The sequence below is a fragment of the Stigmatopora argus genome, chromosome 10 (genome assembly GCF_051989625.1).
Source record: "Stigmatopora argus isolate UIUO_Sarg chromosome 10, RoL_Sarg_1.0, whole genome shotgun sequence".
In the NCBI taxonomy this organism is placed as follows: Eukaryota; Metazoa; Chordata; class Actinopteri; order Syngnathiformes; family Syngnathidae; genus Stigmatopora; species Stigmatopora argus.
The window spans coordinates 1,638,554-1,665,647 of NC_135396.1; the positions used below are offsets into that span (position 1 = coordinate 1,638,554).

Genomic DNA, 27,094 nt, shown 5'->3' on the forward strand with positions numbered 1-27,094 from the left:
GCCCCCGTCAAGCCGTTATCCATCCTCAGTTATGTGAAGCTGCTTACACAAGGCCGGTTGATGGTAATTATTTATGAGGCCTGGTCAAGGTCCATTACTGCTGATGGGAAGTCGTTGCCTGTCTACGCAGGGCGGGCGGGGCCATCCAACCCTGGGAGCTCTCTTCACTTATGTTAACCAATACATTTTGATCAATTCGCAGGCATATGGAGAAACATGGCAGTATAGTGAGCATGATGCCTCACCGTTCTGAGATCAAGTGATCAAATAGGATACGCAAACTTTTCAAGTTGAACGAGAGGAAGTCAAAACTTACACAAATGTACAGTTTTTAACTCTCATGATAATTATCAATAGCGATAATGGAGATGCTCAGTAGGTCAAAAGCAAAGAACAAAGATAAACTTTGCCTTCCTTTTCGTGATCTTTATGTTGAGTGGTATGGTATGTTTTTTAAGATTTTTTTTTTTTTTTTTTTTTTTTAGACAAAAGAAGCGTTCGAGCAGCAGCTCGTCCACACACAGTTCATCCCGAAAAAAGAGAAGTCGTAGTGGCGACAAAGGCAGGAGCCACCACTCGCACAGGTCACGGAGTCGGGACAGAAGGTAAAAACAAACTTTCTACTACCAGTGATTATTTGTTGCTGTGCTCTATAATCCTTTGTGTTGGATGAAAACTGCTACTGTTAAGAAAAAAATCATACCAATGCACCAAGTAATGCATTAGTCTTCTGAAAAATAAGTAGAAAAATAGTCATATAATAGGATTCCAAACATGCCACAATCACATATTTTTTGCACCCATGTCCGAGTTAGCAAATTTTTAGGAGCTGCCGATACATCGGCAATGTATTAAATATTTAAAAAAAAAAATTGAGGGTACTTATATTTCTGAAATGTTCAAAAATTATGTAAATCAAAGACAGTTATAATCTGGGTTTAAGATGTTAGCTGTCAAATGACATTCCATCCCCAAAATTGTAGTCTTTTGTTGTTTAATTTCGTTTTTTATTCATCCAACATATGTATAACCAGATATGGTAATTTAGACTGTTTACAATTGCCAATTGTGTTTGCCAAAAGGTAAGTAAAATGACATGTTTGCATCTACTATTTCTGATTGGCTCGATTTATGATCATGTCATCGGACCCGGGACCTCTCTACACTTTACTTTATATTATTGCATAGTTTCTAATCAAACTAAGATATAAAAAGCTAAAGTTTAAATCATTGTTCGCATCCTTTCTTTGCACTGAAATCTCTTATGATGACAACTCCATTCAGTCATTATGATAAAAAACATGATTAACCATTAGTTGATTTGTTGAGTCACGATTACCACCATATCATCCGCAACTTATTTTTCTTTAGCATTTCAAGGCACTCACTAATTCACGTGAGACTTAAGTATCCACGCCTGCACCACACATAAACATACATTGCAGCCAATGTATCCTTTTCAGCAACATAAAGGCAACGTCTCTCCGTGTGCGGTGCCCCCGTGTCATTACCATCGCTAATCTGCTGCTAATGAACCAGTAAAATGCCGTTTTTTTTCCTCCTTTAAATCCCTCACACGTACACACAGACGTGCACAGATGCACACGCGGAGAAAAGGTTTTCGTAATGTATGCAGCGAGCGGGGCCCTTTGTTTATTTGCATGTGAGCGCCGCGGAGAAATGGGATCATTTCAATCACAAATGGAGGGGAAACGTGGTTTCATATTCTCATTAGAAAGGTGTTAGCACCAAGGCAAGTGAGACCTTTGACATGCTAGCTAATGCTTGCACTGTTGGGCAACTTTTTTTATGGGGGGGCGGGGCCTCACTTTTCAGGATGAACAGTCAATCACCGCGGCGACGGCGATGGGAACATCTGTCGGAAAACGGCGGCGTCGGAGCGCCGTCAGATGAAAGGTGCGGCGGATTTGGGAGATTTAGAAATCGAGCCCGTGACATTGGCGCGTACAAACGCGGCGACGTGATTAGCCGAGTTGTGTAATCAGCTTAGCGGCGACGAGCAGTTGGGAAGAGTCGAAGGAGGAGCCGGAGGGATTCAGTCAGTGCCATCTTGTCGGAAATTCATGGCGGCTTTTTCGGAGGACAAACATTAGACGGACGATTGGAAAGGAAGAATCGCCATTTTTATACGGCGGCGGCACGCAAACATATCAAAATAGTTTATATAGCTGTGTCCATATTTACAACAGTGATACAGAGTCGAAAAAGAGCTGAAGTCGCAGCCGACTCTTTTTGAATAATACATTCAATATGATCATGTGACCAGCAAGCTTGATGTAAAGAGCTCCAATTTGGTCAGTGATATTTTGTAAAAAAATTGAACAGCTAAATATATAAAGAGCAACGCCCACCCCCCATTGCCCCTCCCCTTTTTCCTCCCCCTCATCCTGTTGCTGGTCACTGGCTTTTTTTTTAAATTAAAAAAAAAATGTAATCATTATTAAGCTGTTCATTAATGGCCACCTCACTTGACAAGATCTCGAGGCTCTCTTTTCTTTTGATAATTTTTTTTTTATTAATGTTATTATTATGGTCGTTATTATTATTTTTATTTTTTATATTATTATTTGAGAACTTTCCAGACAGAATGTTGGGCTTTTTTTTGCTTGTCACTGCTTATTTAACTTATCAGAACATATTCTTTGGTGACAGTGGCGGTCCGTGCATTTTCTCGTAGCGCCTTCAACGGGTAAAATCCACTTCCTAGCAGCATTTAATGATTAAATACAAATACTGGAGCTTTGGAATTATTTAATAAGTATTGATGGACAAAATATAATATATGATTCAGATATTTCTTAGGCCAGCAGAGAAGGCCTTGAAGGCCCTGACGGCCCGCCACTGATTGGTGATCATATGCATTTTTTTTCCTCTTGTTTTTGTTGTTTAGTTTTTGTATTTATCTGGATAATGAACAATGGAATATATTTTCTTTTATGTTAAATTATGCTCTTCCATTTATCGCCTAGCAATATTTGTGGCACAGCGTTGAAGTGGATAGCACCTCTGCCTTGCAGTTGAGAGGTCCCAGGTTTGAGTACCGAGCAATGGTTCTTTTCTGCGTGCATTTTGCATGATCGCCCTTTGCTGGCGTGGGTTTCCTCCAGGTACTTTTGCATCCTCCCACACATCAAAACCTGGATGGATGTTTGCACTTTACAGCTCCACTTGGCACCCGGCAGAGTTCCCAACGCTAGCCGAGGTCTGACATTGTGGACGTTTTTTTTTGTTCCGTTCTGGTTCCATTTTTAAGATGTAGCTCAATTGCAAATCTGGAGAGGAGGAAAGCTTTTAACATTAAAAAGGCCAACCGTAGTGGCGGTTTTAATGATGTTATTATTAGGATGAAAAAGACGCTACAGAGGAGAGCGTAGGCATTTTAGCATTGGGAACATGAAACCGTGTGCGGTCGTTTGGTCGCCGGTATTTTGTTCGCCGTCTTTTGGTCGCTGGACTTTTGGTCGTGGTCTTTTGGTCGCCCGGACCCAAACAACGGGTGACCAAAAGACCGGCGACAAAGCAAGTTAAAACAACACGATCTACGCATCAATAAAAGCCAACTATAGCCATGAGCAGTTTTACTGAGCCGACGTGTGAGTATATAAGAAAGAGTTTGTATGTAGATGCGTTGTCCCTTTAAGAAGCTACGTCAGTCAGGGTCTTAACAAGTTCTCCAACAAAACACAATAAAAGTACGGGGAATTTGGAGCTGTTCTTTAGCCTAATAATTAATAGGGCATTAAGTATGACTAAATAATAATTCAAAGTTTGTATTTAGGGAATTTGAGTAACAATTTAAATGGTAATTATCAATAACCTTCCGGGCGACCAAAAGACCGGCGACCAAACCCGACGAGTACCCATGAAACGACCAGGAGGTTTTTTGTTCGGTTTAGAGGTCACGTTAATGGTGGTAAAAGTTCGGAATGGTTGTAAATAAAAATCTGGCATTTCAGCATGGATAGTGTCAAACTTTTTTTTAATATCCACTGTCTAGCAAATGAACTGTTCTGTCACCTTAGTGGACTGAGAGCAAGGCTTACTTGGACTGTACAGTGATATTAGTCGGTTAGAAGTGTGTGTGGGGGTGTGTTATGTGTATATGAGGACACGGTTGATAGATCAGTACAGGATTGAGTGGACAGGACCTCATGATGGATACATAGATAGGATATAAGACACCGCGGGTACGCCAGCACCCGACGCATCGTAGCTGAATATGACCGAGTGGCGGGGGTGCATGATCCCAGGCAAGACAATGGGTTACTGGAACTTTGAAGGGAACTGGAAAAGTTGAGATGTGGCCTTGAATGTTGAAGAAGTGCTTGGGTTACAACGCAGAATGATGAAATGGAGAGCAGACAAAAAAAAGGGAATAATTACCTACGTGCGTGTCTGAAGGCATGATTAGGACCATAGTCGTCTGAAAAAGGTGAACGTTATTATCCTCTTTCCAATGGCTGCTGTATGAATAGGAATGAAAAGATACACCAAATAAGAATAATAGTCTATCATGTGGTTACCATCAATCGTGGCTCACTCAGTCGCTCTCTCTTGTCTTTCGCTATTTTTTTTTTTCTCCGTGTGCCCTCAATCAGGAGGGCCCGGTCCCCCAGAGGCAGTCAATCTTGCCCTGAAATGTAAAACAGACAAGAGGAGCAGATTACCTATTTGCCATTAATGTTTATTCTCTTTGATCTGAGCAGGCATCTCTCTGTTTCGGTGGATGTGCGCCGCAGCCTGCCAGCCAATGCGCGTGCGGGCGTCGTGATGTACGCGCGGCCCGGTTCCGACGTAGACTCTCATCACGGTGGGATCACAGGCGCGGCATCATGCTGTCACGCGCCACGGCCACCGCGGTTAAACGCGGGTGGCTCAGTCAGTCATTAAGGCTGGTGCAAACACGGGTTTTGATATGAGCTGTATCATCAGATGCAAGGCAAAAAATGATAATAATTCTGCCTACTTAAGTCATATCAACTCGATCGTGCCACCCTGGGATTCGGTTTTGGTATTGGTGCATGGTGCAACACCCGTTTCTTGTGATATTGCTTTCACGCGGCGTTTTAAACGCGCAGTGATTAGTAAACGGTTAGAGGAATTATGATGTTTTTATGCTTTGCTAAAAGAAATGGCAGCTTTAAAGAGCGTCAACATTAGCAATAACGCATGTCAAATGGTGATTTGGGTTGTACTTACCGTATTTTCACGGCTATATGGCGCATCGTATTTTAAGCAGCAGTATCAGTAACGAGTGCTATTTCTGTATTTGACACACAATGGACGCACCGTTTTTATAGATGTTCGACTCTCTACACCACATGTGTCAAAGTGGCGGCACGGGGGCCAAATCTGGCCCACCGCATCATTTTTGTGTGGCCCGGGAAAGTAAATCATGAGTGCCGACTTTCTGTTTAAGGATCAAATTCAAATGAATAGTATAGATGTATATTAAATTTCCAATTTTCCCCCTTTTAAATCAATAATTGTCATTTTTTAATCCATTTTTTCTGTGTTTTTAGTTCAAAAATCATTTTGTAAAATCTAAAAATATATTTAAAAAAGCTAAAATAAACATTGTTTTAGATCTATAAAAAAACTGAATATTCAGGGCTTTTAATCCAGTTCTTTTAATCCATTTATTAAAAAAAATCTAAATATTATATCTAAAATGGTCCGGCCCACGTGAAATCAAGTTGACGTTAAAGCGGCCCGCGAACCAACCCGACCCTGACACCCTTGCTAACCACTTTTCTCAAAGCCACATACTTAACCACTTCACTTTTTTTGTATGTGTGCAAAACTCTCCGCAATAGCCCAGTATGTATTTCACTCAGCAGTATAAGATGAGGTGTCCTACATCTGCTAGATAGCTTTTCCAGTGTGCAAGGTCACGCCGAGGGAGGGATGAAGACAAGAGGTGGGCCGAGCAAAATCTTTCACCGGACCACCTGGATCAGTAATTCCCCAAGTGTCGGATATTAATTCACACTGTACTGGGCGCGTGTTCGTGTGTGTGTGAGATGTAGCAGGTGTCGGCGTGTCACTTCCTTTTTCGTAGGGAGTTAGTGAGTGTGAGGACATGACACGTCAAATCCGGCCAGTTACCCACAATGCACAGCTCTTTCTTTCGTAAAGACGACGTAATTTGCTTATATTGATGGACATGAACTCATACTTGAACATCGTTTATTTATTTTTTTCTTGCGTCCATAATACTGTCTTGGTGTTGCCTGAAAATATTATTTTAAGAATACATTAGAGCAGGGGTAGGGAACCTATGGCTCGGGAGCCACATGTGGCTCTTTTGATGGGTGCATCTGGCTCTTTGCTAACCTGTGAGCTAAAATATGGAAATTGCTGGTGACAGAACTGAGATATTACATCTAGAACTGCTTTAATATTCATTTTTTTTGCAGTAGACTCTTATGGAATGCATCCTCTCATTGATTAGCAACAGCATAAGAATCTTTGAAAAAATATTACGTTTTTTTTCACTTTAAAAGTGGTGAAATTACAAAAAAAAATTGAAAAGGCACTCGTTTACCTGTATGTATTTTGACTTATAAATTCGTAGTATGGCTCACAAGGAATAACATTGGAAAATATGAATTGTTTATGGCTCTCTCTGTCAAAAAGGTTCCCGACCCTTGCATTAGAGGGTTGGTGGGGGGAAAAAAGCTGTTGGAATTTCATGTTTTTGTCATTAGCCGTGATTTTTAAATATAAAACAAAAGTTTGCCAGACCGCAGTCAAATCAAATGATTTCAGGCTCAAACCAAAACCTTGATGAACAGCACGGTGGTGGTGCCTTGAAATCAAAGTTTTATTCTTCCTGGGGCGACAAATAAATATAACAAAACAAAATATGCATATTAGGTTATCGCTGGACTTTAGTCAAAAATTGAAGTCACCGTTCAAGAAGTGGTTTTCAGGGTATGACAATTTCCGTGTGTTGTTCCACCTTTTTTGTGTTGCATAAATAGTTTTAACACAACAACATGGATGATATGTTCATCCAAATTAGGGACTTTACTCATGTGAATGAAAAAGGTCATTTTTGGTTTCAATTTCAAGTGATATTTAAGTGCCCAGTATCGTTTTTTGTTTGGAAGAAGTTTTGTCAAACGCCCCCTGTTGGAATGAATTGAATTTACTGCTACCATGCAGCACTCAACTGTCAAAACTGTCCTCGCAAATCAAAGTACAAACTCAACTCAAAGAATTAATCCCATATCTCAAGGCGCCAATGCATTTGTCCGACTCGTTCTATTGACTTCGTCGTCTTTCCGGGTTGACCGTTCGTTCTTCTCTAATTGGTCATCATGCAAGCTGTTGATTTAAGACAAAAGTTGACCTGGTTTAAGTCATCGCGCTCCCTTGTGAGATCCAAAGCATATTTTTTGACACGGCGATGCCGATCCTCTTCAGCCTGAACTCTTTCTCTGTGTTGTCTTTTTTTATTTATCCACTGCAAAGGCCAGTCAGGCGCCGCACGCCTTTGTTGTCAGAAACCTTTATTTACCAAAGGGAGGAATAAGTGACTGACATGGACAGGCGCTTTCATCCTTGCCTCGCCGCGAGCGCTAACCCCCGCCACCCCTCCTCCGCCGTTCGTCCTCCAATAGCACTCCAGCATAGCTTTCAATCCCAATGCCTCCAAAACACACCAGTCTAAATCCCGAGGGTGGCAGCCTAGTCTGCACTCTGTAAGACATACTTTTCTAAGAAAAAAAAAACAATCGCAAAAGCCGCTATCGCATTATCGAGATAGCAATCACATTAGGTCGGGAAAAGATTGCCGCAATTGAACAGTTTCAAATTTTTCCTCTTTCTCTCTTTGCATCAACAATGTGGTTGTTTTTTTTTTTATTTCAATAATGCTATCGCACAATGAGGAAGTTCTCATATTATGGTGACTCACTAGATCACATGTGTCAAAGTGGTGGCCCAGGGGCCAAATCTGGCCCGCCGCATCATTTTGTGTGGCCCGGGAAAGTAAATCATGATTGCGACTTTCTGTTTTAGGATCAAATTCAAATGATAGATATAGATATATATTATATTTCCTTATTTTCCCCCTTTTAAATCAATAATTTTAATTTTTTAATCATTTTTTCTGTGTTTTTAGTTCAAAAATCATTTTGTAAAATCTAAAAATATATATAAAAAAGCTAAAATAAACAGAAAAATGTATAAGTTGACCGCTATGAATTATAACCATTGTTTTCCCAAAAAGACCTTTGCAAGGGGAAACAATAGTAAGCCTCCGATTTGATAACAATGGAAAAGTTTAGAGCCGAAATGGGGAAGACGAGATCACTCCTACCAAAAACATACTTAAAAAAATCCCGTACAAAAGTTGTTTTACGGCAAACAACGTATGAAATACAGGGAAAACGTATAACTTGGCAGCTACAAATTATTAAAATTTTTCCCCAAAACGCCTTTGCAAGGCGAAACCATAGTAAGCCTTCATTTTGTCGATTTGCTAACAATGGAAAAGCTTGCCCGTCTGTCCAAAGGAAAAAGTCAGACACATTTTTTTCAGCTCTGCCATGTTAAAACGAGCACCAAATGTAAAAGTCTCTTCCCTCTCTCTCTCTCCCCCCATTTAAGCTTCTTGAAGTTCTTCCAAATTGGGTTTTAAATGCCAATTAGGAGGTTGAATGTAGTAAAATAAAAGCAAATGCAGGCAGGATGGCCTCACCTTCTGGCTGCTTAGGCTTCAGAGAGAGCCAAGCCGGACCTTTGGCTCCCAGCGAAGCTTTGAGAGAAATATCCTGCCTAATGAACACATTAATTAGAAGCATAACTATTTATAAGATGATAATTAGAAACGAAGGGAGGTAAACTGGGCTCTTCCTGCAATTATTGGAGGATTAATTACGGGAGCTAATGAAGTGGATTTTTGAAACGCGTGGAGGTGAAGTACAGAGATGTGCCGCTCGCTTTGTGATCACTGGCATAATTATTTTCGCGGGCACCAAAGCGTTTGAGGCCGCCTCCTCCTCGCCACCTCGGCCCGCTTAATAGGCGTCGTCGCATCGTTATATATGCACTTAAAAAGGCTTGCCACCGAAATGCCTGTCTAATTATTTCTAATTGGCAGGGCCCGAGCGTCGTCATTGAGCCGTTTGGCTCGCTTTAGAAAAAAGACCGGTCGTCCGGCAAAAAAACCACAGACGCCGGCGATAGAGAAAGAGAAAAGCTAAGAAAATTCTACCAGTTGCTCCCAACCGGATTTGCCGTAAACCAAGGGTGTTAGACTTTTTAGGTATAATATTTAGATTTTTTTTTTTTGAAATGTATTAAAAGAACTGGATTAAAAGCCCTGAGTAAACTCTGTCATAATTTGACAATGAGCGAACCCGGCGACCAAACATCCGTTTTACCAAACGTCTGTTCTACCAAACGGGGACCAAACGGTCGGGGACCAAACGTCTTTCGACGAAAAACGTCCGGTCACGATAAAAAATTGAATAGTTAGGGCTTTTGATCCAGTTCTTTTAATCCATTTATTTAAAAAAAATCTAAATATTATATCTAAAATGGTCCGGCCCACATGAAATCGAGTTGACGTTAATGCGGCCCACGAACCAACTCAAGTCTGACACCCTTGCTTTAGACACTTGACCATCGTAATCGCTACTTTAGTTAAAACAATTCCTTTCTAAATTGCAGTCTCCATCTTTAAAAAAACAGCACCTAATTAGTCATCTCTTCTACACTACACATTCAAAGGAAAGGTTGTGTGCTGGCCAGATTTTTTTTGTATGTCCGTGGAGACGTGAGCCAAACGAGCATACATGGACAAACCTCAGTCACGCTTGTTTACCTTGAACTCCCATTATGATCCGGCTCAAAGCATATGGACGTTTTTCGGCAAATATGTCTTTATATAGCCCAAATCGGAACACTGACGCAGTCTAAAATTCAGCGTGAGCGCATTTACTATGTCATGTTTAAATGTATCGTCTTTTGATCTGTTAATTTACCCGAATTTTTCATAAAAAGGGTGTTTGGAACGATAGCACGAAATTTTTTTGAGAAGCTAAATTGGCGCTATGCGGATGGTCTTGCCAAAAACGGGCCCTCCGTCATCGCCCATCGACATCTCTCTCCCCAATTGGCCGACTTGGGAGCAAATTACGGCTAATGGAAGCCCCGCCTACATTCGTCGGGAGGCCGCGGGCGTCACTCGCACGTTCCCTCGTTTATTTGTGGCGCAGAATTGAAACCGGAATCGCGTGCGGCATGACTGAAATCTTTTTGAACATAATGAAACACTTTCTCAGCGTCCACATGAGGTTTTCTACTCGTTGGTCGGTGTGAGGACGCCAAATAGACGAGTTGACCGAAGGATAAAATGGCCAACTGTTGCGTGTTTGGCTCAAACGGCGAGCCGAGCTGCGACTTTATTTTGGCTTGAAATTAAATCGAGGGAACGTTTGCTTTCATTTTATAGGCATTTTACAGCCATTGAAATTGACATTGGCCAGATACATACTTAAAGTCACAGACTAACATATTTTTCGGATTATTTTTCATAGTTTGGCCGGGGAATGCGACTCGTGTGAAATTATTAACACATTATTATATCGTTTCTCATGTTATTTTCAATTAGTGAGATATGAAGCCGAAAACGGTAATCGAGCAGCAGAAAGAAAGTTTGGAGTTAGCGAGAAATTTAATGAAATGAAGAAAACAAAAAAATGCTAATCGCGTCTACCTCCCGAAAATGATGATTTCTTTGGATTTAGAAATTTGGAGTGAAAATGATAGTTTGGTAAACTTGTTAGCTTGTTCTTTATGCTAGAGTTATCTGAATAATTCTTAATATTTTACGTCGTTACTGACTTTCCCAGGCAATTCAGTCAGGTAACGTTATTGTACCGTACTTATTCAGCCTATTGTTCTCTATTTTATTTTTATTTTAAATTGCCTTTCAAGATGACATGTATGTTTTTGATGTTGGATTTTATCAAATAAATTTCCCCTAAAAAGTGTGCCTTATACTCCAGTGCGACTTATATATGTTTTTTCCTTCTTAATTTAGCATTTATTGGGCTGGTGCGACTTATAATCAGGTGCGACTTATACTCAGGTGCAACTTATACTCCGGTGCGACTTATACTCAGGTACGACTTATACTCAGGTGTGACTTATAGTCCAGAAAATATGGTAAATAACCTTCAAATTATAATGTTTGGCTTTTTACACGTGGTCAATTTGGAGAATTGGAGATAGGGAATTAAAGGTGAGTAAAAGTTAATAAGCGCATTTTTGAGATGGCAATTGGAATGCTAAAGTTACAAACGATTAGATAATGTATCTTCTTATGGGGATATTGATAAGTGTGGGTTTTTTATCTAGCGACCTGTTTGTGTGCTTTTTGATCCCGCTAATTTGAAATAATGTACTGTTTTCATTAAATTGTGTACTTCTTAAAAAGGCAGTTTTATGGCTTGATAAGAAAAAATGATTTATTTATCAATCACCTGTTAGTTGCATCTCTAGTTACATGAATGTAATGTGTACTGTATAGCCAATTGTCACACTTATTACTAAAATAACATCAAATTGCGAATAGTGAATAATCTGGTTGTATATAGTGACTTTGATACCATATAATAGTCATTGTTATCCCTACTTTTCTGACCCGTTAGAGACCAAACTAGTAACCGAATCATAATCTACAGTCGTAAAGACCATGTATAGGAGACTCCGGTTTCTTTCAATAATATCACTTTTTTATGAACTCTTTTAAAACGACAAGATCTCGGTTTTATGGGTGGCGTCCAACGGGGATTAGTACAATAAATAAATGTCGTTTCAAGGGCTGTCTGGTCACACGTAACTGTTTTCTTTCACTTTCCATTCATTTCCCGAGAGGCTGTTTGTTGTTGGCTCTCTCCTTCGTGACATAAAAGCTTTGAAAAATGGAGGCAAGTCCCGAATTCCATTTGCGAAAAGACAACTTTATCCTGGAAAACCGAAAGTCCTGCTTATTTGTTTGAAATAAGGTCCTTTCCCAAGTTGTTTCTTGGGTGTTTAATTAAGTGTAGTTTCCCGTTGGTAGTGGAATTGGCGTCTGCTTTTTGTCGGCCCTTCCTCGGTGCCTGTTACAGTCCGCCCACATGGTTTGTTTCAGCGTTTATGATTTCTTTTTTTTTTTTCGATAGCACACTTGTGACTGCGCTCCTAAATCACTTAAGCACACAGAGAGACCAACAGTCCACATTTAAACAATAAAAGGCGCTCGTTTTCGGGGCCCTCAGATCTTGCGCCACTTCATAAATATGCGATGTGTATAAGAGGTGGGAAGAAAAAAAACATTATTTTTTCGAGCGCACACCTGCTAATTGGACACAGATTTCTTCATCATCGTGAAATTGCATTCATCATTCTTTTTTTTTTTATGGTCCCATATTAGTGTTGTCATGTTAACAAAATGCAGACTCCAATACTAAAAAAAATGATGTAACAATACTTAGTACAAAACCTAAAACATCCAGACACCATTTCTTATTTATTGATCATTTATATGTCTGATTGTTTGTTGTTGTTATTTGTGCACTATGTGGTGAAAGCTTTTACTGTATTTTCACGACTATAAGGCGCACTGCATTATAAGGCGCACCCTCAATGAATGGCACATTTTAATTTATTTTCCATATATTGAGCACACTGGATTATAAGGCGCCATGTCTGTTTTGGAGAAAATTTAAGACTTAAGTATGCCTTATAGTCGTGAAAATACGGCAATCTCATTATACTTAAACAAAATCAGTGGAAGATTAAATGAGAGATTTTGGGTGGCTAGTGAGTGAATTCAGCATTTTATTTATGTTAAAATAGAGGCTATTATGGGAGTGCCGTATTTTCAGGACTAAGTCACACTTTCTTTAGCGCTTGGGTTTGTTTAACTTATATCTATAACTATATTTACTTATTCTTAACTGTGATGTTTTATAGTCTTTTACTCTGGTCTCCAACCTCTTGTTATGTTGTGTTTTTATAGCTACAAAAACTGCTAAAGCGATGTTAGCAGGTGCTTATTTCGTCTGTTGTTCGCTGTTTTACTATTACCTTATAGTATAATGTTTTTTCTGGCTTTTTGATAGATAAAAAAAAAAGCCAACAAAATGCTACTTATACTCCAGTCCGACTTGCATATATTTACTCCTCTTCGTTGTGTATTCTTTGTCTGATGCATCTTAGACTCAGATGCGACTTATAGTCCGAAAAATACGGTCATTGTAATATTTTGAAGAGAAAGTAGTATTATATGAAGAAAAATACAAATGTAACAACCTTGAGAGTATTTTAAAATAGCGAAAAAGAGCGTACCATCTCTAAAAAAGTGTCATGATATATAGTGTTGTATTATAGGAGACAACACATGTAATTTAATATTTAACTAATATAGTCAATAAGAATAATGTTGTGAAGATATTTCAAAAAAAAAGTTATTACATTTTTTAGAGACAATCTGAAACTTAAAAAAAGACTAGCACAAAATAATTTGCATGGAAGTGCTTTAGTATAGAGAAATAAAAGAAATAAATTGAGTATGTTTTGTTCTTTGAGCTGTCCAATTTGTCCAATAAAATTTCACTTGGAGTTCTAGCAATTCCACTTTTGACTTCCAAAGTAGAAATTTTTGGTCCCCTTTCAAGGCTTCTTATTTTTCTCCAAATGTGTTTTTGCCTTTAGTGGCTCAGATTAGGGGATTTCTTCATTTTTTTCTTGTGCCTGTTGAAAAAAACGTTTGAGACATTGTCGTGATTCTGGGCTCTACAAATAAATGCAGCCTTGACAAGCACTACCGACTCTCCAAACAGCCCATAACTAATTTTTGCAGGCCACGATAGGCAGTGGCGGCAAGGTGGGACGGAAAAAAGAATAAAAAAATCTGGCTTGGGTCTGCATGAGTGGCTGTGAGCGAGTTGGCAAGTTAGCACCTAGTCTTAGCATGACCTTCACTTGACCTTGCGTCCCAGCCCTCCGCGTCCCCAGCTGCTAATGGGTGTCATGACAAGCCGAGGCCGCGCTGGGGTCAAAGGTGACGGGCGCTCGGGGTTTAGGATTGCGGCGGGGCGACTGAGTGACGCTCGGCGTACGGAGACGCGAACTGAAAAGCTTCTTTCTGCACAATTTGTTCTTTGCCGTCGTGGTGGACCGCCCCACGTCGGCTCATTTAGATGTGAGGGTCCTTTGAACTTGGCCAAATGAGTGGACCTAGTAGTGCCTGGAACGGCGTGTGTTTTTGGTGGGTGGTCCGTCCGCCGTTTTATTTCTGCTTGGTGGGCCAGCCAGGCTCTGCAGACGTTGCTGTTGACGCCCGCTTAAATTGAAAGAAAACAGCATTTTATGACAAATCTGAATATGACTTTTACGGGACTACGGTAGAAGCACTACTCGGAAAAAGGCGCGCAATACAAAATCGAACTTACGAACATTTTTCGACATAAACACAATTTGCAGACATGTTCGTATGTACCGTTGTTCGTAACTCGAATGTTCGTAAGTAGGGGAGCGTCTGTAGTTGAAAAACACATAAGACCAATGAATTTAGCATCCCGAGTTTCATATTTGCTAATCTTCGAGGAATGTTTGGAAATGTTTGCCTCCTATATGTCCTTAACCAAGGCACTCTGATCAATCAGACTCATCTTAGCTTTCCGTAAATATTCTATCCCCCAACCGCACAAAAGTAAGAAACTATAGCATCCTTGGCATCGCCATTTCCGAGCAGGAGACACTTCCACATTTGAACAACTTCATAAACGTGGTGTTCCCCGTCGCGTTAATTCCACCGACAGAGCGCACAGCAGTGTTGCTTAAAAGTCACTTTTCTCTTCTTATTTTTTTTCTTTCTGGCATTTCAACATTTCTCAAAAGCACCTTGAGTGAGGAGTGTGTATTTCGCCGCAGCCAAAAGACGTGGAAAACAGCTGTTCCCGCCTGACGCTGCCAGCTGAACGGAATGCAAATATGTTCGCCATCCAGAATTTATTACTTTTGAGTGCTCTTCAAACGCCTCGGCAGACACAAGTTTAATTTATGATATTCCTCTAATTACCAGAGATGTCGCAATCATTTCCCAAGCCGCTTCCTCCTTCCAAACACTCGCATTATCCCTTCCCTCGGTTCACGGCCCGCGGAAGGCGCTAGGAATCGCCGCAAAGTACGCGATGGCTTAGACCACGTGTCAAAGTGGCGGCCCGGGGGCCAAATCTGGCCCGCCGCATCATTTTGTGTGGCTCAGGAAAGTAAATGAGTGCCGACTTTCTGTTTTAGGATCAAATTCAAATGAAGAGTAGAGATGTATATTAAATTTCCTGATTTCCCCCTTTTAAATCAATAATTGTCATTTTTTAATCCATTTTTTCTGTGTTTTTAGTTCAAAAATCATTTTGTAAAATCTAAAAATATATTTCAAAAATCTAAAATAAACATTGTTTTAGATCTATAAAAACTGAATATTCAGGGCTTTTAATCCAGTTCTTTTAATCCATTTATAAAAAATATATCTAAATATATCTAAAATGGTCCGGCCCACGTGAAATCAAGTTGACGTTAAAGGGGCCCGCGAACCAACCCGAGTCTGACACCCTTGGCTTAGACCACATGTGTCTAAGTGGCGGCCTGGGGTCCAAATCTGGCCCGCCGCATCATTTTGTGTGGCCCGGGAAAGTCAATCATGAGTGCCGACTTTCTGTTTTAGGATCAAATTCAAATGAAGAGTATAGATTTATATTAAATTTCCTGATTTCCCCCCTTTTAAATCAATAATTATATATTTTTAAATCCATTTTTTCTGTTTTTAGTTCAAAAGTCATTTTGTAAAATCTAAATATATATTTAAAAAAAGCTAAAATAAACATTTTTTCAGATCTATAAAAAACTGAATATTCAGGACTTTTAATCCAGTTCTTTTAATCCATTTATAAAAAACAATCTAGATATCATATCTAAAATGGTCCAGCCCACATGAAATCAAGTTGACATTAAAGCGACCCGCGAACCAACCCGAGTCTGACAACCTTGATTTAGGGTGACCCTACTTTGCGATTTTTCAATGATCCCGGCCATGTTTGCCCTACATTAACCACAATATTGGAGGGCTCACTGTATTTATCTTTAACGACATGTCTATATTAGTTCCTTCCTTCTAATGTCACATAGTTTGTGCTGCTAACAAAGACCCCGCCCGGACACCCACGTCTCACAATTGCCAGTATTTACTCCAGCATGCTAGCGTTGCAATCAAAGCCGTTCATCTTTGAATAAACACAATAGTGGCCTAATGGACAGACAGGGACCATTTCAACAAGACGTCTGCCTGTAACAACTTACAAATGACCATTCCACTTTCTTCCCTGCTACTCGCCTTCGAAAAAAATAAAAAATAAGCAAACAATAGGAATTCCGCAGCAATTGCTTGAAGATAAAGGATTCATCTTGGCCCACGTCGATGCCATGTCCCTCCTCGCTACACGCCGCGGTATTAATAATGACTCCGCCGGGGTCATATGCCAGCAGAGGCGTTCACCTGGATCTGACGCCCGTCATATCGCATCGCCGCCATTAATGTCCAATTTTTTTTTCCCTCTATAAAATAGAGAAATGGAATACTGACAGATAAGGCGAGCACACCATCCAGCTTCACACCCGGCCGCATAATTACTCCAATGGGCTGCGGCGAGGGATCATATCCCGCCGCGCACCGGGGGGTCAGCGGCGATAAGCATTAGCCCGGGCCCCAACATGCCGCATAATTACTCTTATTGATAATTCACCGGGAAAGCGGCCCCGGCCAATGGGGGAGCCGGGATTTAATGGACCGGATGGCGAAAAACCAGCGAGAAATGGCGAAAACGAGCCAGTGATGTCGGGCGGCAAAACAGCAAGGTCCTTTTATTCGAAATGAAAATATGTTCAGGCCATAGGAGACCTATTTTTCCCGGCGATAATAAGGCCAATGAAACGTAAAGCGGAGAAAGACATGATGGCGCCAGGTCGGTCGGTCGGTCGGTCGGAGCACGACTGTTTATCTCGGTTTGTCCCGCATTGGCCCATTTATCTCCTGCCTCAAATTAGCTAATCATTCTCCAAGGGGAAGGACTTGGTCAGGAAATTGACATTTAGCAGCACAAGCTCAGTCTATTAACTACAGAAAATTTAATTTGCCACACACCCCAGAAGTGGGCTGTTTCTTCACAGGGAAAAAGAGGAAGGGGGCGGGGGCTTTGCAGAAACAGTGATGGCGGCGAATGCATCTGCGGATTCTGGCCGCAATTTGCTTGGCGCTAAATGTAAGACTAAAAAGCTTGGAACACTGCAACTCTGTCCTATTTTTTCCCCCCCTCATGTACTGTTGATTACAAACATGCGCAGGCATTGTCAACACACAAAGTCACTCATTCCAAAGTCTGTTTGTGCCATTGATGAATTATCTCGCCTGGAGACTCCAAAGGCTCAAAATGCCAATGTTTTTCTTTCCTTTTTTCACATTAGTTGTTATTCTCCATGCAGGCTAATGGCCGATCTTGTACACGCTGATGAACAGCCTCCATCAAATGTGTGGTGAATTTAATGAATATATTTTACTTCTGGATTAGGGGGTTTGATCAAAATTGGGGTATGACAGAAGATGGGAGCAAAGTCATTTTATGGAAAGTATAATTCATCAAGTAATAGTAGCAGAATGGGGAAAAATATATTTTCAGTAACGATTGAAAGCCCATTTTAATGACATGCTACTCCTGTTTTTTTAGGCATCACAATTCAAGCCACTGACGTTTAAGATTAAATATGACTTGCATTTTTACATTTGGAAATAGTCTACATTTCCCCCTTCAAATGTGAGGATTGAGTGATGTGAAAATATTCAGCCTGATGAATTTCAGAACATGTTTCACCCATTAATATGACCATTATTTTGTCCAACTCAATTGGAAAAAAAAGCTGAGTGGAACAAGTTCACTAGAAAAACTGTTCAGAGTTTAGCAGCGACATTAAAGCCATTTAAAAAGTACAACTTGTAGTTGACATACTCATCAAACGTGGAAAGAAATTTTATTTTATTAAAACTAGGAAATGGTGTACACTTTTTATATTGACCATAAATAATGTGGCACATCAATGATTTCTTCAAGAAAGAAATGAGCCGTTATTATTTTCTGTTGTTCTGCGTTCTCGTGCCATTGTTACACGATAATGGCCATTTTTATCTCTTCAATAATGCTAGCTGTATAGCTACTGTACTCGTGTCGACTTACCGTATTTACTCGCATAAAAGCCGCATTTGTTGGACAAAAAATGAGGACTGAATCGAGGGTACCTGCTTATATGTGCATAAAAATATATGCATGAAACTGCAAGTTGACAATGCCATAAAACCATCATGTCATTACATCATGATGCCATGACGTCATGACGTTATGACGCCATGGCGCCATGACGTCATGACGCAAGACAATGCGGCTGATACGGCCATTTATCACAAAAGAGAAACAGATAAAACACTAAACGAAACTGCAAGTTGATAATGCCATAACACCATAATGTCATTACATCATGACGCCATGACGCAAAACAATGTGGCCGATACGGCCATTTATTACAAAAGAGAAACAGATAAAACACTAAACAAAACTTATTTTATTGATTTGTCTATAAAAACAGTCAAACCTGCTGTCCCCAAGTGTCAGAAATGCCTTATACGCGAGAAATTACTGTATAGCTACTGTACTCATGTCGACTTACCGCATTTACTCGCATAAAAGCCGCATTTGTCGGACAAAAAATGAGGACTGAATCGAGGGTACCTGCTTATATGTGCATAAAAATATATGCATGAAACTGCAAGTTGACAATGCCATAAAACCATAATGTCATTACATCATGATGCCATGACGTCATGACGCCATGGTGCCATGACGCCATGACGTCATGACGCAAGACAATGCGGTTGATATGGCCATTTATCACAAAACAGAAACAGATAAAACACTAAATGAAACTGCAAGTTGATAATGCCATCACACCATAATGTCATTACATCATGACGCCATGACGCAAAACAATGTGGCCGATACGGCCATTTATTACAAAAGAGAAACAGATAAAACACTAAACAATATTTATTTTATTGATTTGTCTCTAAAAACAGTCAAACCTGCTGTCCCCAAGTGTCAGAAATGCCTTATACGTGAGAAATTGTAAATTTTAATGCAATTTTAAGGGTGTGGTTTATACACGTGGGCGACTTATATACAAGTACATACGGTAACGAGGTTGACCTCTGGTGCTCCTTTGCGCTCCAAGCCATTTTGTTTGTCTGAGACCTCGGTCTCGACATCTAAATGTGTAATTACGGCCATGTTGGCGTGAGCGTCCCTCTGCGAGTCCCGGGTAAAGCGCGACGGTACGAACACGGCGTCAGCCGCGACCCGAAATAGCGGCGCTCGTCTGGGGCGATCTCGATCGTCGCCTCGTCTCCTAATTGATCGCAACAGTTGTCAGACCGTTGTCTGTTTGTGTGGTGACAGGCCTGTGTAGAAAAATGATTAGTTTTCTGTCGGCAGAGAGACAGCTGTGGATGTCCCAAACTGCAAACTAATAAAGAAGAGCAGAAAGCAATAAAGCTGGCGGACAGCAGGTTTGACTCTTTTTATAGACAAATCAATAAAATGATAGATGATGGAAAATAACGCTATCTTCGCCGCTGATTTCTGCTGGGATTTCCAATCAGGCATCGGCATCACGCCGTGAACATCGCGCAATCTAGGCCGCCGTTTTCGCGATCAGATGCACGCCGACTCATTTCCAGGATCGTCTTGTTATTTTTCTATACGTTCGTAAACGCGATTGCGTTTTTTTTGTCTGCCGTCTTGATTCGTGGCGTGGCAAACCGTGCAGTCATGTGTTAAGTAAAAGAGTAAATCTTGCGCTGTAAATCTTTTGGAGAGCAGAGGGTCAGCCGCGGGATCAATACCGAGGACGGGTCCTCCTCCGAGTCTCCGTCTAATTGGCTTTATCGTCGTAGCGTGTGGATGTGTGTGTAGTCTTTGACTTTATGTAACCGTGTCATTAAAGGCAAACGGTGAAGGATGAACACGGAACGCTCGAAGTCGGCCTTTTGGCGACGCTCACCAAAATTACGTTGTTTCCGTCTTCTCTAACGACCCCGTGAAGACGGGTGGGCTGTCACCTGCAGTCGATTTAATCTACTTCTCTGGCGTTTTGAAGTCATGTTATCTTTTTTTTATTTTTTATTTTTTATGGCATCGTCTATATGTTATTGTCAAAACTATTGAGAGAAACCACCGAGACTATAAAAGAGCACTAAAAGTACTCTGGAGATTTACGAGCAACGTGCATTGAAAAGCGACATTTTTTTCCGGGCTCGATTAATTCAATTCGGACACAATCCACGCAGACTACTTTGATCTGATTGATTTTCAAAATAAAACTGGCATCGATTAGCCACCCATCTGGTTGGTTCAAAGTGGAAGAGTGAATCTTTGTGCTGGTCTTTGTGTGGAATTTGGATTCTTGTTTTTGGGTATTGACTTATTCATGAGAATTGTCCATCGGTGTGAACGCAAATGAAATATTGTGTCGTATCATGATAGTAAAAAAAACTATTGTATTTTTATGTGTATCTGTAGTACATGCTTGTGTGTGTATATGCAATATATATGCACACACATTAAAATAACTGAAAACAGAAATACACTCGGTTAATAGCCTACAATAATGCTCAAAAGTGGATTTTATTATTTTTGTTAAATTTCATTGCATTTAGCTCTTTGTCTGCCGTTGACCACACCGAACATCTAATTAATTTTAAACTGGGAGGATTGGCTGCAAATATTTCCCTGCCTTTGATGGCGCTAAAGTTCAGACCATTTTGACAGTGGTCATTCACTGCCAGCCCTGCCTGTCAATCAATCAAATCAATCAATCAAATCAAAAGCCTTTATTGTCATCATACACAGCTGCGTATAACGAAATTGGTGGTGCTACTCCCCAAATGCGTTTTCCCAAGAAAAATAAACAAATAGTAATATAAAAGTATAAAAAGTCACATCCCAGCTAGGTGAATTCTAAAATCCAAATGGACTGGAGGTCTAGAGACGTCAACGACAGACTATAGGTTCAATAACGTTCCCTGAAAAAGTTGTTGTGGCCAGCCTATCCCAGGCGAAAAACAACCCAAAGACAAAGTTATTCAAAACCAAGATGTTTAACCACAAGATAAAGTTATTCAAAACCAAGATCTTTAAAATGCACTTCCATTTTTCCTCCCCAGTCGCCTAAACATGCTCTCTATCCCTCCCTTAGGTCTCATTCTCGCCACCGCCGGTCTCGTAGCACAAGCGCGAGCCGCGGTCGCCGGCGAAGAAGCAGAAGCCGGGATCGCACCCGCGGTCGCCACAAGGGCCGCGACCGGGACAAAAACCGGGATAGGGACAAAGGCCGTGACAGAGATAGAGACAAGGAGAAGGACAAGGCGGAAAAAAAGGGGTGAGTGATGAATAACTCCTTGCATGCAAGTGTACATGTCGGAGAATGCTGGTGTTTAGGCCACTCCCATTTCAATCCTAATGTCCAGTCCGCAGAGGACACGCGGGGTCTTAAAGAAGTTAAATATGAAGCTTGGCCTCGGTGTTCCGTCCATCCGTCTGTTACTCAATGGTTCTTTTCTCCCTCAATTTCCTTTTGCAATCAAGCATCTGTCTGAGCTCTTCTGATAATCTCATCCAGTTCCCCCTTGCAAGACAGGATGATATGGCGATAGCCTTTTTTTTTTTAGTGTGTGACTTTTTCAAGTTTACTATATTTAATTCAACTTCAGCCACTCGTGGTCCACCTGCAATAAGTCTTGGTGCATAAAAACATCGGATCTCTAGTGCTTTAGTGTCATGGGAGAAAAGACAGTCAGTTTTGAATCTGGAAGAAAAGGCAGATTGTATTTAGAGTATTCTTCTAAGGCACAGGTGTCAAAGCGGTGGCCCGCGGGGCAAATCTGGCCCACTACATCATTTTGTGTGGCCCGGGAAAGTAAATAATGAGTGCCGACTTTCTGTTTTAAAATTAAAATGAAGAGTATAGATGTATATTACATTTCCTGATTTTCCCCCTTTTAATTCAATAATTGCAATTTTTTAATCCATTTTTTTCAGTGGTTTTAGTTAAAAAATCATTTTGTAAAATCTGAAAATACATAAAAATATTTTCTGTTTTCCACTTTAATATTGAACATAATTAAAGAAAAATGTGGTTTCCTTTTGCAATGAAAAACAAATAAATATAAATTAAATAAAATTAATTAATAATACTTAAATAAATGATTTCCCTTACTAAGAAAAAAAGCTTACATTAAAATTGTATTAGATCTATAAAAAAATGAATATTTAGGGCATTTAATCCAGTTCTTTTAATCAATTTATAAAAAAAAATATCTAAATATTATATCTAAAATGGTCCGGCCCACGTGAAATCGAGTTGACACCGAGTCTGACACCCTTGTTCTAAGGCAGGGGTCTCAAACATGCGGCCCGCGGGCCAACTGCGGCCCGCGGGACGATAATTTGCGGCCCCCGTCTTAATATGAAAGATCAATTTTTTTTTTTTTTTAATTTTTTTTTTTTTTTTATTTTTTTTTTTTACCCCTTTCCCCATGATGGCGCCGTTTAAGTGGCAGCCAGTGGCAGTAGCTCTGTCCACTCATGTTTTTCTTGTTTTACAGCATGTTTTACATGAAAAATTAGAGGGAACATTGACATGCACCTGCTTGTGGCAGGTGTGATACTGGTGTGCCGATAGCGAGCAATGATGATGTCGTGACCGGATGATTCGCCTAAAGACGTTTCGCCGACGGACGTTTGACAGACGGACAGGTCGTACTAGTATTTGTTAGTTTAATGATTAAATACAAATACTAGTATTTGTATTTAATCATTAAACGCTGTTTTCAGCTGGATTTGACCGAATTTGAGAGCATTTTGAGCCGTTTGGCGAATGGACGTTTATAGACGTTTTTTTGCCTCCATCGCGATATCATCCAGTATTTGTATTTAATCATTAAATGCTGTTTTAGGATGGATTTGACCCGATTGCTGTCATTTTACGGCTCGGTTCTGCTACATCTGCCTGCCCAAGAGTGCTTATTCCTGGACTGCCATGCCCGCCCAAGAGTGCTTATTCCCGGGCTGCCATTGATGGTAGACGAACATTGATTTTTACTATAATTTGGACAACACCGGCGGCGGGCCGGATTAAAAATCCTAACGGGCCGTATATGGCCCGCGGGCCGAGGTTGAAAAACTTGTACACACACGATCCGGCGGGGCGAGCGTTCGAATCCCGTTTCGGCGGAACCTCCGTTCGGCCGAATGAACGTTCGGTGGAACGTCCATTCGGCGACCTGCCCGTCTGTCAAACGTCCGTCGGCGAAACGTCTTTAGGCGAATCATCCGAGTACCGATCATGTCGCTCACACTGGTACTCAGTGCGCTGGGGGAGGTTGTCTTTCTGCTCAGACCAACAAAAAATTAGAGGGAACTTTGGTTCGGAGCTGAATGAACCAATCACGGTGAGGTATACGGCTCTGGAGGGCGGGACATCGGCCGGGCTGTCCAGTGCCTCGCTCACTCACTCATTCATTCCTCCAATCAGCTGGGCGGAGGAGAAGCCGTGAGGCCGATCACTCCGCTCGGCGCGCACACTCCTCCGCTGCTCTCAGCATAGAACTGAATGAGGCGCTATGATCCGTGATCCAGCCTGTGTCAGTGTCTGTAGCCATCTCCGCGATTGAAACGGAGAGCGAAAGTGCACATGCGCCACAAACCCGCGCGACTGAATGTGAAAGATCAACCCGAGACTCATTCCAAGTGGAAAAACATATTACAGAGCCCCAGAGATGTCTCTTTCAAAGCCTGCCGTGAAGAGAAAGGTCGGTGATGAGCACAGACAGTTTCAAGAAAAGTGGGGAGTGCAATATTTCTTTGTTGAACACAGGGGCACCCCGACGTGTCTCATTTACACTGAAAAAGTTGCGGTGCACAAGGAATACAATTTGAAACGTAATTGTACTATGAGAAATGCTGAGGAGTACGAAAAATACCAGGGAGATGAGAGAGCCAACCAGGTTGCCAGTCTTAAAACACGTCTTCTGAGGCAACAGGATCTCTTCAAGAAGGCTACCAAAGACAGTAATGCAGCAGTCAAAGCTAGCTACGCCGTTTGTGAGTTGATTGATCCTGTGCTAAGTGATCCCAAATGGCTCATGGACTTGGCTTTTCTTGTTGATATCACACATGAGCTTAATGTACTGAACAAGAAGCTACAAGGCCAGGGGCAACTTGTCAGTGCTGCCTATGACAACGTGAGAGCATTCTGCACTAAACTTGTGTTATGGAAAGCCCAGCTCTCTCAGACAAACCTTTGCCATTTCCCAGCATGCAAGGCTCTCGTGGATGCAGGTACACCATTCAGTGGTGAGAAGTATGTTGAGGCCATTTCGAAGCTACAGGAGGAATTTGATCACAGATTTGCAGACTTCAAGACACACAAAGCCACATTTCAAATTTTTGCGGACCCCTTCTCCTTTGATGTGCAAGATGCCCCTCCTGAGCTTCAAATGGAGCTCATTGACCTGCAGTGCAACTCTGCACTCAAAGCCAAGTTCAGGGAGGTGAGTGGAGAAGCAGACAAGCTTGGGCAATTTTTGAGAGAGTTGACCCCCAGCTTCCCTGAACTTTCCCGAAGGTTCAAGCGGACCATGTGCCTTTTTGGGAGCACATACTTGTGTGAGAAGCTCTTCTCCACCTTGAACTTCAATAAGTCCAAGTACAGGTCCAGACTTACTGATGAGCATCTTCAAGCTCTACTGAGGGTCTCCACTGCTTCCTCCCTCAAGCCAAATGTGACTATGTGAGAAGAAGCGCTGCCAGGTCTCTAGCAGCAAGGAGTAGGCAAAAGAAGCCGTGTTCAGAATATTCCATTCAAGTTCAGAAAGTTAAAGGTTAAAGAGCTGTTAATACAGACATTTGAAACGGAATAAAAATAATTCATTTTCTCTACTTAGCCAGCCAGTGTATATCTACTGTATGCTCATTAGTATTATTTGGTTTTATATTACTGATTGATTGATTTTTTATTCATCTTTAAGTTAATTTATTTAATTCATTATTTTTTGTTAAAAAATAAAGGTATTTGATAACGTTGGAATGTTTTATCAGTGCTTTTCTTGTGGAAATCCTGATGCGGCCCAGTCTCACCCAGACTCGGCCTCTAGCGGCCCCCAGGTAAATTGAGTTCGAGACCCCTGTTCTAAGGTCAAGAGGCCTTCTGTTTTAGGTCAGCTTTAAAATTCTTTTACACGCGAATTACATGATCAAATCTAGTCAAATATGATTAAAAAAATCAATGCTCAAGACACACACACAGGTCCATAACTCTTAAATTCGCAGAGTAGAAATAATTTATGCAATGTTTTGCCTCTGCATAGTTGAAACCGATGGCGTAAACGAAGGTAAGGATTGTAGCAAACAGAGAGCCACGTTTTTAACGTCAACAGATTGTACACCACATTTTTGTGACCTAGTGTAATTATTTTTGTTTCTCGAACCTGGGTAATCCTCATAAAACTGAACAATCGCAATATTTAAACGACAATTCAGTGCCCCCTTCTTTGTCCGCACCCACCATTCTAAAATGCCGGATTGAATTGTGTTGGGGGGTACGTTTTAGTGTGGATTCCATCAAGTGAAGCATGCCATCTGTTTAGTTCCACATCAGTGTGGGAGGACTGAACTCACAAGTTAAAATCAATATCAAGTGGGTAGTTTATGGAAATTTGGGCTGTCTAGTCAATCTTAATTGGCGAGCCACCTTCAACAAATTCTCTCCCATTAGAATACAGAATAATAGACAAACAATAACTAATACGTTCCAAGACATTTTATTGAAACCAACATGCCATAATACGTTTTATAAATATCATGTCTCACTTGAGTATGACACAGGAATTTACCAAGTGTGTAGTAAAAGGTTGACTTTTAATATAGAAACGAAATATAGTTTGTAAAACTATGGATTGTGTTTATTCTTCTATTCTCAAGGTCTCTTACGCTTAATAAATGCTCACAAGTGCCTTCTAAATTCATTTCGACAATGCCGGCAATTTCTTTTAACCGAATAGCGATCCGTATATTTGCTGCCATTAAATATATTGCTTTTTTTAGATCACTATCAGAAAAACAAATAAAGCTATCAAAGAAAATGTTAAGGCAGACTACTCTATCTATTTTCTTATTAAGGCTTCAATATCCTTTAGCATTGATAGGAATCTCTTTCTTTATCTCTGACCTCGCTTTAGACTGTCTTTATTTCAGCGTACATATCAACTTCCCACGCCAGCGACCAACACGATGGTTGCCTTTAATGGCGTCCAATCATTTGGGCTGGGAGGGTTGGCAGCTAATGATCGCTGTCAATCTTTCCAGTCAAAAATGGATTGGGCGTCTTTTGCTGTCATTGACAGCCAGTGTTAAATTCAGTTTGACCTTCTTATCCTGCGCTCTGATTACCCACGTTTGACTAGACTAGGTCACGTGTCAAAGTGGCGGCCCGGGGGCCAAATCTGGCCCGCCGCATCATTTTGTGCGGCCCGGGAAAGTCAATCATGAGTGCCGACTTTATGTTTTAGGATCAAATTCAAATGAAGATTATAGATGTATATTATATTTCCTGATTTTTTTCCCCTTTTAAATCAATAATTGCAATTTTTAATCCATTTTATTCTTTGTTTTTAGTTAAAAAAGATTTAAAAGTTTTGAAAAAAATCTGCTAATTAACTTGATCTTGAAAATCCCATTCTGTAAATTGTTTTTTTTTTTAAAAAACCTTTACAGAAGCGAACTTTAAGAAAGGAATCATCAACGATACATCAGTACTTCCGTAAAAAAAAGGCTCAACTTTTTCGACTCCACTCCAAACGTAGCCGGTCTATCCGTGGACCTTTTCATGTCGGCATCGTCGGCACTCGAAC

At 40.8% G+C, this 27,094-nt stretch overlaps 1 protein-coding gene across 2 annotated transcripts in view; it reads left to right on the plus strand.

The window, feature by feature from the left end:
- Nucleotides 1-27,094, plus strand: part of rsrc1 (arginine/serine-rich coiled-coil 1) — a 107,229-nt gene that overhangs the window by 932 nt on the left and 79,203 nt on the right. For both annotated transcript variants that reach the window (XM_077610663.1, XM_077610662.1), the window contains exons 3-4: nucleotides 486-605; nucleotides 21,382-21,564. In XM_077610663.1, the coding sequence (XP_077466789.1) occupies nucleotides 486-605; nucleotides 21,382-21,564 (303 nt within the window). The remainder of the gene's footprint in view (nucleotides 1-485; nucleotides 606-21,381; nucleotides 21,565-27,094) is intronic.